This window comes from Agelaius phoeniceus, chromosome 2, assembly GCF_051311805.1.
Source record: "Agelaius phoeniceus isolate bAgePho1 chromosome 2, bAgePho1.hap1, whole genome shotgun sequence".
NCBI lineage: Eukaryota > Metazoa > Chordata > Aves > Passeriformes > Icteridae > Agelaius > Agelaius phoeniceus.
In genome coordinates, this window is record NC_135266.1 from 50,650,337 (window position 1) to 50,666,840 (window position 16,504).

Genomic DNA, 16,504 nt, shown 5'->3' on the forward strand with positions numbered 1-16,504 from the left:
TTGGGCATTAACTCCTCATATCTGCTCGCTTATCTGTTTTCTGAATGAGAAGAGTGCCAAATTCAGCAAAAATCACCTGGTCGCTATTGCAGAAACTCTTGTACAGTTCTTTTCCTCATTTTTTGTGCTTAAGTTATATCACACGTAGAACTGTTTTAGGGTAATCAAATACTATATAAGGCTGTATCAAATTTGTTCCAGATGAGTTCAAGAAAACTTACATAGCTACATTTACTGTATCTGCCTGCAACAAAAGAGGAAAATCTCAACCTAAAGAAAATATAATCTAAGAAAAGCTATATTCATACCATGGAAGTGGATCTTAGTTTTAATTTCACTCTAAACTGAAAAACCTAACTAGTAATTTGAGTCTTCTGAGTCTCCCTCTCCTAACACCTAACTTTTGAAACATTTAGCACTTCTGGAAGTGTTCAGTAATTTACCAAATTTGCCTCAGAGTAAAAATAGGGCAGCAAATAAATAAATAAATTTTAATTTAAAAAAATCAGTAGAACACCATGCATTCCAAAATACTTAACATGCCATCACACAATAAGTGGAAAAATTATTTCTCTTTGAGTCGCAGTTCATTATAAACAACATCTAAGTTCCCATTACACAAATCTGTAAGTGTACCACTGAGCATTCAAAAACCTGGAAGATATAAAATAACCCCAGACCATTCACCAATCCATAATAAATACCACTGCTGTTCATTATTTTCAGATTCTAGCTGTACAGCCTTGAAAATAAAATATTTGTTAATATTCCTTAACACTTTTTGAATATTTTAAAGCCTAAATGAAACACAGAACAACAAATTTTTCACTTCAGCAGGAATAAAACATTAGAGCTGATTTTCAAAGTGCCTGATAACCATAAGTTGAATACATGAGACAGCAGAGAGAACTTTTACCATATACATAGCTTTTATCTCACATTCATCACATAAATTGCAAAGAACAGAACAACAAAGCATCATGCACAAGTTTCCAGCATGAGTTTTTAGCTACTGTGCATGCATAAAGATGAAAAGAGGCCATAAAATAGCATTACAATCTTTCAGGCTTTTATAAAACTTACCCTTGCTCATCAGAAAGCTTTTGAAACAGTCTGAGAAATCAGAAACCAAAAAAAAAGAGATTCAGTGTCTTGATATTGATAACAACATTAACACCATTAGTAGACCAGCACTCTCACTAAGTGATGGGGAAACTGAAAGCTTGGGAACCAGCCAGCATGGAAAAGCACATCAGGAATTGGACACCAGTCAAAAAAACACACCAGGACTTGCATGATGGGCAAAGTTGGGCAGAACTGTCAGAACAAGGCTGCCTGCAAGTTTCCAACACTTTTCATTTAGCAATACTGCACAAATAGAGCCTTGTGTTATTTCTACAACACTTATTCATTCCAGTGCTGCTGAACAGCATGATGCTCAAAAGAGACTAATTTCAAGAAAATAAAATTAATGCCAGCTTGAGTCCCAACAGAAGTGAGGCTTACAAGAGGTAGTTCTCTTGTTACTTCAACCATTTCTGATACTAACTGAAAGTAATACTTGATGTGTATCAGAATAAAAGACCCTAATAAAAGTTTAGCATATTAATCCCTGAACACACCTAATCCAGAGCAATTCAAGAGGATTTTTAGTATTCTTGAATACGAGTATTTTATAATATACTTATTTAATTCTACTGAATTAATTTTTAAAACATGCAATATTTCCAAGCACTTTAGAAATATTTCTCAGAGAAGCTTGAAAATTGTTAACAGCATAAAGCCTAAAAATTAAATGCAGCAACATCAAAATACCAACTGGAACACAGAAGTGTCTTAGTCACAAAAAAATGATGCACAGCTGGGAGATCTGCAACTTGCAATGCCGTATTTTCAGAGCTAAGTAAACATTTGGAAACCCAACCCTCTCCCCCAGTAAATACAAAATTCAAAGGAGAGATAGGAAGTACTTAAGAAACAGTATTCAGTCAGACAAGAGAAATTTTGAGGATAACAGGAAAGAATTAGGGGAAACAATGAATCAAGACTGTATGAAAGTAGGAGGATAGTATTGGCAGAATAAAATATGCCATGGTGGACTTAATATTTCATAGACACACAACTTGCATGCACCATGACTTTGGGCAGGCAAAACACTTTTTTTTTTCCCCACTTCATCTAATCATCTCAGAACTGTGGTAGGACAGTTTACAAGCATTTTTAAACTTAGGTGCAAGCAAGAATATCAGAATGCCCATTTCCAGAATTTGTCTTTAAAGCATTCATGTGTTTCAGCAATGCTTTTATGTATTATCTTGCAGAATAGAAGAAAATATTTCTAGCCTCCATAGTCTTTTGAATAATCACTATTCCTGTTCAACCATGGAAAGAAACTTATGCAGAACATGGAGCCTGAGGGAATGATAATGTATTTTCTCCAAAATGGCAGCCTAAAACTCGAAAACTTTGTAATCTTTTGTTGAAAATATGGTATTGCAGTCATGAGCTTCTATTCAAAGCAAATAAAAAGCTTGTTCGAGGACAACACGAACAAACAGACTGGCACTCTACAAATGGTTCAGCACAGGATGATGCTTTTCTGAATGGGAAGGGTTCAAGGGCACTCATTCTGTGCAGGACACAACCTGACCTCTCCACCATCTGCCGTTTCTTGTGTCTAACTTTGCTGGCCTCCCTGATTGCTTCCCACTTCTTCCAGTCTTCTTCACTGCATGGACCTGGGATAAAATTTACTGGCTGGACGTTGCTTCCCACTTTCCAAGATTCAATCTTGCGGGTCAGCATATCGTCCTTCTTATGGTGTAAAGATGGTGACAGGACTCTGCCATTGCTCTTCCTTTCCTCTGGTATCGCATTTTTTTCAAGTAAACATAGAAATTTGGACCGGATCTCTTCTGGAAGACTCCACGGATCAGGAAACAGTGCTGGGTGATACTTGTCGGGAGCACCTGATAAAGGCACCTCTTTTTTTTGAGAGAGGACTTTACGAAAAATCATGTCATCCTTTTCCAAATCTGGAATCACAGTTTGGCCCTCTCTGGGTTGCAGAATTATCTCACCCTCTAGAGGAGGCTCCTGCTCAGAGAATTTCTTTAAATACCGGGGGTCTTGAAGAACAACTTGATTCACATGGAAAGCCCCAGTTTTCCGAACAAACAAATCATCATTTTCCAAATCTGGATATAGATATCCATTCTCCTCATCTCCTTGCTTGCCTCCTGGTATAAAGGAAACATTCTTTCTACATTTTACGAGCCTAGGGCCAGAAGTGGGATCAATTCTGGTCTCCATTTCAGAAGACACGTAGTCAGTGTATTTTTGCAGGGCCTGAAGTAACGAAAACTGACTGAAGCATATAAAACAAAAGGAGGGAAGTAAAAATATCATTAACTAGCAAGAGACAAGCAGATCACAACGTATTGCAATATACATTTGGTTTAGACTTGCAGTATCCCAAGCAGAATGACGACACCACTTGGCATTCACCACCACTGACTGTAGCACAGCACACACCAACCAACGCAAAGGTATCCCGGCATCCTAACCTGCTCAGAAACATCACACTTACATGCTCACACACAAAGCCAGTAACCCTATGCAGCATGTTACACTTTCACATTTACATGTTTCAGACGGCCAGCAACTTATGGCTACATTAAAAGAGAAAAAAAAAACCCAAACCCAACAAACCAGCAAAATAGTAATAACCAAAAAAGCACGGCATCACGGGACACTGTTTAATTTCATTTAGCTGTTGCATATCCAGCCATCTCTTTTTGATGCACCAAGAGAACAGCTCATGCAGCAGTATCAACCTGGGCTGATCAGAAGACTCCAAGATTTTTCCTTCTGCAATCTGTGACAATGAGCTTCCCAGATATTCAGCAGTTGGCTTATAATTCTGATCCCTTCTGCAGCTACTGTTCCAGTCAAAACTTGGTCTTGGTTGATTAGCAACAATAGTATAGCTTTGTTTGTAAGCAAAGTCCTCATCCTCAGAATCTGATCTCTTTCTACTGTGCAGCAGCAGAAAGAATGAGCAGAGGAGAAAGAAAAAAAAAAAACATGAAGTGTACTCACTGAGTAAAATGCACAGTGGCAACAGTGCAACAGGTGCAACAGTATAACAAAAATAATACTTAAATAATTTTTAAAAAAAGGAAAAAAGAAAAAATAAAACATATCCTGTTGCTACACTGGCAGTGAAAATTTAAAAATTCTGAGTCATAGAACTATACTTTATTTAAGCTTTGCACACAGGAGAGAAACAGGCATGCATGAAAACGCACCTGAACCCTTGAATCTCTTTATACCAGGGTTTGAAAGAAGATTTCTTGACTTTTTTCCATAGCAATTCCTCCTCTGGAGTCCAAAACTTAGGAAGAAATTTGTCAAAAGCAACAACTGTATTTGGCACTGAAGAACTTAGCTTGCGAAAATAGAGATCATCTTTTTCAATGTTTGGGATGCCTACTTCTTCCTCGTCCTCATCACAATACCCAGATAATTGTGAAGGATTGTTAACTCTTGGTTTGTTTTCGCCTTTAGTATCCAATTGCCTCTGCCTCCTCTGGTTACTGTTCAAAATATCCAATCAGTTAAGATATTTTAGGAGCAACTTTACGTAAGCAATGCAAAAAGACATGCTTTTTGGCTCAGGAGCTCAGCCTTGTGAATGAAGCATATTAGTTCTCAATTTCATCACTGCAGCACCAGAAACAATAAAATAGATTAAATAAAAAAATTTTTTAAAGAAGTTAAATGGTTATATCAGCATCCTGTCTCCACAAAATTTGACAGAAAAAGCATATCAAATGATCAGCTGTGTTAAAATGCCGATTAGAAGACTAACTTTATGGAGTTATTTAAGGGCTGCAATTTAGGTAATGCAATAGTTACTGGATCTTGGATTAGTATCTCTGACCTCAGTGGTTCAAGCATTGCAGCTAGTGGACCAGCTGGACAACTTTCTCGCGAGCAAGATTTAGGAGAGTCATTGTGCAACATGAAATGATGTCCAGGTGCAGCAGAGCTTACAGGGCTCTTTTTGACTAGAAATCTACGATTTGCTAAGTCATCCAAAACAACGTCGGGCAGCCTTCTTTCATCTTCTGAATCAGAGCCACTGTCATACTCATAGATGATCTGGAGGGAAGCTGGATTTGTGAGCCCACACTCTGCTCTGCTATTTTGGCAGGAAGCTACAGGATTCGTTTCACGTCCACTGAGGTTGACCGAGACAGGAATAGAATGGAGACAGTGAAGGCACGAAGGCAATGGTGAAACTCAAGAACTGCCCACTAATCTCATCTGTATGCATCAAGAAGCCGGACAGCTGAAATTCATCACTATATTTTGGAAGCTTTAACAAGCAGTCAAAACTACAGGTCTATCTCTCACGAACTTTAAGACCATTTAAGACCATTTAAATACATCTGGAGTCTGGCCAGCTTCAAAATATTCAAACATCAAGAAACAATGTAAAAAACCAAAACCAAAAACCAAACCACACAACCATACCAAAATGTTCCCCTTGATAAAACATAAAAAAATCAAATACTTGACTTTTTATTGCAGCAAGAGCAGCTTTTCTTTAACTAATAAAGAAGTAACTTATTTTAAAAATTCTACATCAAAGCCCACTTTACTAAGACCACACACCAGTACCTTGAAAATGCTCCATCTGACTCAGTGAAAACAGGACTTGCCCAGCTCCTCCTGTTGTCCTCATTCTTCTCTGTCCTCTTCTTCCTTAAAGGTGCTGGCACATATGCTGTCTGCTTGTTTTTGTTGGGTAAGAAACGATTGAAGTCAGTGGTAGGTTTTGGTTCAATCACCGAAATCCTGCGGTAAGACCTGTCATCTTTATGGGAGTCATGCATTTTGGAAGGCAGTTCCAAGTCTGTGTCACTGTCACAACCTTAGAAGAAAGTGGAAATAAAAAGGAAAGATACAAACAACATTCTCTAGACATGTGCTTGTAGCTAAAACTTGGATCAAAGTCTTCTAAAATCAATTTATGTCTGTATTTTAGATGTTTCAGCTGCAAATTTGCTGAGCTACTGACAGGACAGTAGGAGAAGTATTTTTAGAAGTCTGTGGCAAAGCTGTGATAAGATCCATTAAACTCAATTTGGTTTGCATGATCCTCCTGCATTTGTTCCATTCTTTCATTATCACTGCTCCCTGCAGGAAACAAAGTGCTGGCCTCCAGACTAAAGACAAAAAACAGCACAGAAATTTTTTAATTAAATAGTATCTGCAAGATAAATTTACTAACAAAGACAAATAAACAGCAAATAATATAGCATTGTGCTCATTTCACCAGATTAAAATCCAGTAGAAGCCCAGGGTACATCACGTATGTAATGTAGCTAAATGTTGCCTTGCACAGATCACCAATGCTCCATGGAGCCTCTGCTCAATGATTTTGTTACTCACATGAAACAAAACCCAACACCTCACAATTTGTGTGACTTTAGACTACAAGTTGGCATTGAACTTTAAAACCAGCAGAGAAACACAGGCTAGAGTGCTGCTTTAGGGATCCAGTGTCACTATCTTCTTGTTACCTTTATTTTCATGAAAAACTACTAAAAGTAGCAAATACTATTCAGTATTTAACCTAAGTGGGAAAAACCTTATTGAATATTCACAAATGAAGTGAAGACATAGCAGTTTGACACAGTCACCCTAAGAACAAGGCAAGCGACTTGTGCAACTGGTGAATTTTAGGCAATCCCATCCAGATCTAATTTCTAGCAATTTCCCTTACAGAACTCTGGGAAAATACCCTGGACATACACACACATCCCCTAATGTGTCAGTGAGAGCAAGAGTTTCAGCAACCCTTCCTAGGAAGAGCTGTGCGAGCAATGCTTTTTTCCTACCAATTGTTAGAGGTGAATATTTGCTTCAGCAAAATGCAACTGCAGCAGTTACAAAACTAGAACTGACTTTAAGTACTGGACATCCAAGTACCAGGTCCATACATTGTCTTTTCCCACACTCATAAGATACATGGCAACAAAAGATTTTGGAGAGGAAAACATACCTTCACTGCCACCTTTCAAGGTTATATCTGATGAAAAGCTCGTGCAGGATCTTGAACCAAGAGAGTCCAAGCTATCAAAGGAATCGTCTCTTTTATGAGTAACTGAAGATGGGAAAGGCTCTCCCCGGTCAACGTACCAAATATCGCCGTACCCACTATCTCTGCCACTTCTGCTTGGCTGGCTGGACTCTTCAAGTGCCTACAAGAGTCACTTTTAAAAGGTCTTTTCCAATAATTTAGGGTGCAAATGCTACTCATGAACATTTTGAATTCACAAACAAATTTCAGCAAAGACTAATGCAAAACCCTAAAGCACATACACAATAGCACATAAAACAGCTTGAAGAGGAGACTTGACAAAAGGTCTTAAATTTCTTTCATCTTAGCCAAAGGATTGAGATAGGGTTCTTCCCAATCTACCACATCAATTAGAGCAGATGTATTCTGAAATTCATATGGGTTGCAGAAGAACTAAGCTAAAAATCATTCCTTTCCTATGGAACTTGATGGCAAGGAAAACAAATTACTGTGTTCTCCAAACTAAGAAAATGAAATCCTTGAGAGACTGTTTAGAATTGCTGCTGTATAACAAACTATAAACTTCAGCCTATTCATTTAGTTTCCTTTTTTGGATTCCTTACCTTACTCAATGCTTGCCCTAATAACTTCTCAAATGCTTTAAGATTGAGGTATGGACCATTATAATCAGGGTCACTTTGAGCTTTCCTCCCAAGCCAGTATAATGTAATCAAAACCTAAAAACAAACAGAAAAAAAATCCCTTAATACAAACTTTATTACTTTCCTCTCATGCCATGTGCCACTGTAAAAGAATCTCAGCATGCTCTAAGAGATGTTTCTACAATGCACTGCAAAATCTTGCATACAGTATTAGCTATGATTGCCACCAAAAACAATTAAAGAGTGTCATGATGCATCTCATATATCTCAAGCAAGCAGATATAAGTACTGTTTTCGATTATGACAATGATTTGGGAAAGTAAGCTGCACATAGAAATCATTGTAAAGTGGCACTAATTTGCATCAGATAAATCCACAATTGAAAAGAAAGCATTTAAAAATAATTAATCACAATTTAAACAGAAGCATTTAAAAATAATTAATCACAATTAATGTGAAAGTCTCTTACATTTTTCACTCTTCTGTTGGTCTCCTCTGGTCTGAAGCAGGGCAGGGAATGAGAAAAAGAGAAGAATGAGAAAAATGAGAAAATGTTTTAAAATTGCTGGCTTACAATTCAATTATTATTCAAGGCGTAAAAAGTTTCAAAACCAATTATCAGTCAATATAAAATATGCAACTATGACTGCTCCAAAAGAAATAAGAAGCATTCCACTTTAAATACACTCATAACTATGTACTATTTCAATTGTTACATGTAAAATTAGAAACTAGCCAATCTATTACAGTTTCTGTTTTGAGAGGTACACAGAAAGGTTCTAGGCATTTTTAATTAGCTCTCCTTTAGTTACCAACAAAACAGAAGTAGAAAACAAGCTGTTGACTTCGGGAAATATAGCCTCTATTAGCCAGGGAGATCACAGAATCATAGAACACTTTGGGTTGGAAGGGCCCTTAAAGATCACCCACTTCCAATCCCTCTGACATGGGCAGGGACACCTTCCACTAGACCACACTGCTGAAAGCCCCATCCAGCCTGGCTCTGGAACCCTTAGAGGGATGGGACATCCACTACTTGGTCCGGACAATCCATGCCAGTGCCTCCCCATTCTCAGAGTAGAGAATTTCTTCCCATTAGCCCAGTTCAGTCATTGGTCCTATCACTACATATCCCTGTAAAAAGTCCCTCCCAAGGTTTCCTGTAGGCTCACTTTAGCTGCTGGAAGGCTGCTACAAGGTCTCCCTTGAGCCTTCTCTTTTCCAGCCTGAATAACCTCGGATTGTCAATTCCATATGAAAGGAGATTCAATAGTAACTTTTCCCCCAGTTGTATTGTTTTCTAAAGTATTTGCCTTAGACAATAGAAAACACTTTAGCCAAGAGTAAACTTTTCAGACCAAAAAATGAGAAACTGAAACTGGGACATCTGGAGAGAGATGATGTAGGGATGAAAAGATGGGTTTGGGTTATTTTATAGAAATACACGTTTTTCAAAAAATATTAGATACATATGCAATCACTAAGATTAGGGAACATTTATATATATATATTCCCAGTTTAGCACACCTTGGAAGTGTACCAAAGGACACTCCTGTTCTCCTCCCACTCATTATTAGAGCAAGAAGAAGAAACTTCTCGAATGGGAGCCTCCAAAAGCCTCCTAGTCCCCAGGTGCAAATACTCAGGGCTAGACTGCAGACAGTGGTTGAACAGCATTGCTGCATGCAGTTACAGCAGTTATGGAAGAGCAAATGGCTTAAATACACCCAAACAACTCTTCACCTACCCCAGATGTTGGTTTGGAGCTGGTTCAGCTACAAACTTCACACACAGCACAGCAAAGGGGTTCAAACAGAAAAGCAGAGCCTTCACATACATTAGCAGAAAAACCTATTCAGAACTCCCTAACATGCCAGACCAATAATATGTCAAGGTACTTATCCCATTTCTGTCTGTCTAGAAACACACTAGCCAAAGGTTACAGGAAAAAAAGGAGAATAAACCATAAAGGAAATGGTTAGGAGTTAGTGTAATGAGCACAGGGCTTGGTCACTCTTCACGGAAATGGAATAGTCAATGAGACGTGACAACCATCAGGGACACAGACCGTCCCTTCCCTCCTCCTCCTCCTTCCTATTTTGAGAGCACCCGCTCCCACTCAGTGCCTCTAACTGCCTTGCCCATCCCCAGATCATAAAGAAATCAGGCTATCAGGAACACAAAGTCCTGAGCTGGGTCTGACCTCCACAGTCCTTGCCTGAAGCTTCCTTAGTATCTCATGCCAGAGATGCTTCTGGCTTTGTAGCCAGTGACCTCTTTGACACAGATAAGGAAGAACCCTCCTCCTTTAATGTGAAATATTTACACTTTTTTGTTTGTTCTTTAATCTCTTCCAAAATCCATTGCTATTCGTATTGCTATTCACTCAAGACTATTTTTGAAGAAAAAAAAAAATTCGCTTTTTTTTTCCAGTAAGCTAAATTTTTTGAGTGCTACTAGAGACAGGTTGATTTCCCAAGCAGAGAATGGAAAACTTTTCTTACATCAACATTATACTTCTCGTACCCAGTGGAGAGCATTTTAAAGGTTAGCATTCTTTACCCTCAATGCCTTTTGTTAGCAGAATTTCTGCTTTTGTTTGCAATTACAAAAGCAGAGACCCTTGCTAAGGATGCCCCAAAGTTTGCTCCCAACTTGAGCAGCCCAGTGAGGAGTGGAAAACTCTGCCCTTAGCTGGCAGGAGCATGTACCCAAAAGGCTGCCAGCCTTCAAGTAGACCAAACCTACAAGACTGAACACAATGATATCCACTTCTGCTTTCCTTGAGTTCTCTTGGATAATTTCAGTCAACCATTTTGCAACAGGAGCAATATTTGTCTTTATATTTCAATAAAATTTTCTTACTGAAATAACTATAAATACACTAGGCCTGTGTATTTGGACTACAACCAAAACAAAACTTAGGTCATTCAGGTAAACAAGACAGCCTGAGACCAAAAATGTAGGCAGGGAGGTATTTCACAGACTCGAATGAGAGACCCTGCTTCATTCCTGTTTACTCTGCTAACAACAGAAGCAAGCAAACAAGGTGTTTACTCTTCATTCATGAAGTTTCTTCATTTGCATTACTATTTTCCTTCTCTGAACTGCATCTATTGGTTTCAAAACCTTTTCAACAACTTGTCACAGTAGACACAGCCTGAGCAGAAGAGGAGAGGAAAAAATCCAAGAAAAACCCTGCTGATCTAGAACACTGTTCTTCACTTTTACATGCATGTATTAATTGTTTGATGGTGCTTAACCAAGGAAAAGGATGATTCTGAATGATGAATGGTACTGTCCTATAATCTGTGTTAAATGATAGGTATATAATTTTTTTTTGTCAAAAAAATCCTGATTAAAGAAGCAAGGCTGTTACCTTACTGGAAAGTCTTAAAATTAATTTCTGACCTACAAATTTCACAGCTACATCTTCTCTGAGACATGCAACTTGCAAAAGACGTAGTTTGGATCTGCTTTCTAACATTCTCTGTGTGAAATAAGAGCCTTTAAAGCCTTTTATATGTACAATCTGTGTTTAATTGCACATGCTCATCTGTGTTTAATTGCACATGCAATTGCCTATTTCCCTTCCAGGATACTCAATTTAAAATATATACTGTGTAAATACTTATTGGTTAGAAGTGTGATACAAACTGAAGAGCTTTTAGGATGAATTAATTTTCCCTGTGAGTATCAAAACAGAAAAAACAAGGCTTTTAACTCAATTGCAGTAAATGAAAACACAAAATGGAATAATTCTAGTACACGGAAATTCTTCATGAGGTGTTATAAAAATAACATAACTACTGTGCAATCTATGCAAATATTTCATCTAGGGTCTTGTGTATAACTCTGAACAATTATGGTTCATAGGAGGGGACAAGATGGAGTCACCAGCCTCAAGCATAGCAAATTCTTTGCTGCTGTAAGAGTAGGCATGACCCTACAACTCTTCTGACAAACTGTTACCTAACAGCAAGCTCCTGCTCCCACCTCCAACTCCCCTTTGCAAATCTGGCTCTAAATACACAGGGCTTCAACACCCAGTTTCTCACACTATATTTGAATAAACTATTTAGAAGATGGAGTACAAGAACTTCAGCAATGTAGTTTTTAAGCTTTTTAAACGCTCTGGGACACTTATAGCCTTATTTAAAACATAAGCCTATAGCACTGAAGTGTACACACAACTGATTGCAGAGACATTTCTCATACAACAGCTAACTTAGGAACTGATGGGGTAGCTCACTTGCTAAAGTATCTTTGTCAATGCAAATAAATGCCAATACTACATTTGGTTACTGTGAAAGAAGCCTGTTTTTTCCTGTTTTCATCCAAAGATGTCATAGAGCCCAGTGGATGCTAATCATATTCTTTATGAATATTGGTGTAATCCAATTTCTGCTTTGAATAGGTGAATACCTTTGTACTGAAAGCTTTATGTGGGCTGCAGCTTTGCCCAGGAGGGCACAGCCAAGGCTGCATCTTAAAACTAATCTGCTGAAAGAATTCAGTTCCTCCTCACATGACAATGCAACACTATTTACTAAATCACTTTGTGTATTTTTAAACATTAACTTCTCTGTCTTCCCACAGGTTTTTTTTATCTCCTTTTGTTAACAATACAACTTTGCTAAAGATGTCTGAACTAAGCAAAGAAAGCTGCTAAGTATAGCAGTTAAGATCTTACTGGAAAAATTTATTGTAAATGCTTTGTCTGCTCTTGTCACAGTCTCAGCACTTCAGCATTCATTCTGAAGCTCAAAAAAAAAAAACCCAACACCAATCTACCTATCTTAACCTCAATACCAAATTCCAGCTAACAATGAGGTCTCAAAATTGTAAAAGTAGAATCCTGATTCACAAAGCGTGAACCTTAAATGTTGGCAGTGGTATTAATAAAAGTTTACACACAACTTCAAGATTAGCCACCCTGGAAAAGATCTCTAAAGTCTAAAGGCCACGAGACAACACCACGTGGGGGATATTATAACAGTAATTGTGAAGCACAACCGCATAAATCTGACTTGAACACTGATGAAAAAAGATGTGGAATAACCACCTGTGGAGAAATTATGCCTTCTGTATAAATCATCTCATCTACGTCAATCCTTGAGCAAACAAAAGAAAGACAAATGGGACAGGAATAGCACTCACTTGTTGGTGTGTGTGATATGCTTAGAGACGAAACACCTCTGTTACATTTGAACACAACACATATTGACAAACAACACTTCGAGCCAGCCCCGACTGACAGATGTTTCTTCAACAAAGACCACTCTACAAGAATAAAGCAAAGTGACATGGCAGATCAGCACAAGGCTGAGCCACAGCTCAAGGAATTTATTCTCAGCTCTACTGTTTACTCAAGGTTAAACAGCAGAATTAGTCACCAAGGCCCTAGTCTGACAATACAAAGGCTTTGGCAGCAGCTCTAGCTTAAGGATTTCCTGGTCCCCCTCTCTCTTCCAGCCACTCCTGTTTGCTGCCCCTGTGGTTATGCCAACACAACCCTGAATCACACTGGTGTTCCATGCTGCCAGAGGGCTACACCTGTTTCTCCTAAAAAAACTGGGTTTTTCGTAATATACATTTTCAGCCCCCAAATTAGCTTGCCAATCTGTTTTATATCATGCTCATACAAACAATTGCACCGGCACCATGGCAGAGAAACAGGCTGGGGGCTTGGTGGAGGAGGACTCTGCTCCAGACACCAGTACCGTGAGAACCCCCATGTGATGACCCTGAGACAGAGGTGCTCTGTGCTTTCCATTTTTAAGGAGTGAGGAAAGCTGTTGGGATTCTTTTAATGCATTTTGGGGCATTTAAAAGAATCTTTTTAAAATTGTAGACAATCATACACCTTAGAGGAGCTAGCAGGCCACAGTACTTTTAAGAAATTGTGAACTAGAGTTTAACCAATTATAAAATACATCCACTGACATCTACAGACATCACTCCAGTGCCTCCATACAAAAGAGCAGTGCATTTTAAGAAGATAGATTTTTTTTTTTTACTTATTTCAAAATTTTTTAAACAAACTCAATAGTTTGGATTTTATTTTTCTGACACATGATATGTTTTTTTTCCCCAAGTCCTTATATGTATTAAATTCCAGCAACTAGCAACTCATGATGTCAAATCTACTTTAACACTTCACTTTTCACTTTTCCAGGAAGAACAACGTGGAGCTCAGGACCATATCCAAGATACCAGAAGTCTGAGTAAAATTCTGGAAGATAATTTTAAAGCATCTCATTCAGAGAAGGGTCTGTTTCTCACATAGAAACATATTTAAATATAGTTATCGATTGAAGATTTAAAATTAAAAAAAAAAAACGAACAAAACCAACAAACAAAGAAGCAAGTTTGAACGGAGATTCGTCCTCCCCGAAATGAAGGTTAGCTGCCAAGAATACATGTGGTCCTGTCCAAAGTGATAAGACAAATCTGAACCCATTTACGGGGAGAAAGAAGGAACAGAGACACTCCCACAGATAGAAAGGAATGTGGCAGTGACAAATGCACCCTGCCCAGTGCCAAACCCATCTCTTGGTGACGAATACTTCAGAAACAGCTGCCAACCTGGTTTTCTGTCCTTTCCTCTGAACTACAGATCTCACAAACACAAGGCCTGAACACATTGCTGTTTAAAAAGAAGCACTGTTGTTCTCCCTTTGAGCTTCCATCCATCAAGGCAGCAGTCACACCTCCAAGATGCCCTCTGAAGGGCTTGGAAGAGCCATACCCTGGCCTGGGAGCTGGAGCAGATCAGCTGGCTGCAGAAAAGCCCATTCCCCACTCCTTGCTGAGCTCCAGGCACTCCAGCCCTACACCGAGCAGCTGCACTTACGGTTCTGAGGAAGATGTCAGGGGATTTGAAGGACTCCCGCACCCCCGCCGGGTGTTGCTGCGCAGGAGATGAACGCTGCCTGTCCAACTAGCAGCGGGCTCGTGCTAAATTTCAACCTCTTTGGCCACCTACTCAGCTGCTATTAATATTGCTGTTATCGGATTTCACTGAATTCCCACGTGCTGCTGAGAATAGAAAGGCTCCAGTGGAAGATGTGGTTGCTGCATGGGTACAGAAACATGAGGACATTCCTCCAGCACTTGGATTCTTAGCAAATTGATATTCAACCCCAAGAGCCACAGTTCACTGCTGAGAATGCTGGAAATAAACCAGCCAGGCTATGGCTGCAGAGTTAGAGAACAGCGTTTGGAAACACACCTTTCTATTTGACTATAAAAAGCACATGCATTTTCCATAGCAACACATCCACCAGACCCAATGCCACTCACATCATAGCAGCACAGAGTCAGGTATAAAATGTCAGCAGAAAGCATTTCTCCGTGCCCCTACGGAACCCCTGGCTGACAGCAAGGAGCTCCACGGGCCCTGACTAATGAGCAGACTGACTCCACCCTGTGCCCCCACCTACTAAAGCTGAGGGGTGGAGGAGAAATGCTCAAGAAGGAAAAGGCAGAGAGGGAACAGAGCCAGCCAACACCCTCCGTGGGAACACATCACCATCCATGGCTTCAGAGCCTGTCTTCTCACACTGCCTCTGGAGCATGGTGCTTCCTTGCTGATCTCACCCATTATGCCTCCACACCATTCTGAAATCTCTTATCAAAACAACAACAGGCACTTCTAGAAAAGTGCATCAACCCCGGCAAGTCACCAGACGATAACATTATCCATTTCCTCATGCTCTTTTCCGACCCCTCCCTGGGTGGTCCATCTCTGCCAGCTTCCTCATACTCCAGTCTAATCTAGAGGTTCTCCCAGAGAGAAAACTAGCATCCTGTAGGGAAGAAGGCATGCCTGTCAAATAAAAATAAAAATAAATCCCGCAGAAGAACAAGCAGAAGAGCCTCAATGATAACCTGAGCACTCCTTGGCTCTTGTCTGAGTGGTGAGCAGGGCAAGTGGTTTGGAGCACTCACTGCACGTTGTTGCCGTGGCAAAAAGGAGCTGATAGGATCACGCACCTTCCTGCTCAAATGTTAAGGTCTATTAAAGAAAATTAAAGTTGGACTGGATGATATCTGAGACAGTTTCCAAAATAAATTGTCCTAAAATTGATAATAATTGATGTAGATTTGTTGATTGGTCCCTCTTTGTGACTTTTTCTTACTCTATTCCTAACCTGCTCTTAAAACTCATCAGCTTCACTAACTAATTACAATTAAACTGTGTGCCTCGTGTACTGTTTTATTTGCTTGGTTTTTCCAGGGAAAAACTAGAATGCTTTGCCAATCTTTATTGGATACTTCCAATTCCAGATCTAGACTGGCACTCACCAAAAAAATGCCAAAAACCCAGCAAGTATTTTATTTCTGAAATCTAGTGGTCACATGCCATATACTTTGGACAAGAAACATAAGAACATCCACTGACTTTTATGAGAAAAGATGGACTCTGCACAAAGTATTAGAAGTTGTGCAGTTGACTCTCAGCTCACACTGAGTGTTAGGAAATCAAACCTCAAATCAAATCTCAAATCACTTTGTTCACACTCAAGAAGATTTTTTAATTTCACAGGTGAAATTAATTCCTTCTCAAGGAAAAAAAAACACTTTAATGCACACAGTATTTTAGATCAATTGCTAGATTGCTATAATGTCAGTACTTACATATACTAAAGGTTTTTATTTTCCCCCAAGTTTTGGTATTTAGAATTTGGAGCATATGATTTTGCTGAATCTCTCCTTTTATCTCCCTGTTGCCTTTTTTTCTTTT

General features: G+C 39.1%; 1 protein-coding gene across 14 annotated transcripts in view; it reads right to left on the reverse strand.

The window, feature by feature from the left end:
- Positions 1–16,504, reverse strand: part of LMO7 (LIM domain 7) — a 132,033-nt gene that overhangs the window by 36,656 nt on the left and 78,873 nt on the right. For 8 of the 14 annotated variants that reach the window (XM_077173597.1, XM_077173595.1, XM_077173596.1 and 5 more), the window contains 9 exons: positions 8,225–8,255; positions 7,717–7,830; positions 7,076–7,274; positions 5,689–5,941; positions 4,946–5,245; positions 4,311–4,598; positions 3,837–4,037; positions 2,651–3,367; positions 1,084–1,113 (listed from right to left, as the gene is read on the reverse strand). In XM_077173597.1, the coding sequence (XP_077029712.1) occupies positions 1,084–1,113; positions 2,651–3,367; positions 3,837–4,037; positions 4,311–4,598; positions 4,946–5,245; positions 5,689–5,941; positions 7,076–7,274; positions 7,717–7,830; positions 8,225–8,255 (2,133 nt within the window). Of the gene's footprint in view, positions 1–1,083; positions 1,114–2,650; positions 3,368–3,836; positions 4,038–4,310; positions 4,599–4,945; positions 5,246–5,688; positions 5,942–7,075; positions 7,275–7,716; positions 7,831–8,224; positions 8,256–14,611; positions 14,701–16,504 lie in introns of those variants that run through there. The other 6 variants (XM_054654511.2, XM_077173599.1, XM_077173604.1 and 3 more) reach the window with 5 other exon arrangements.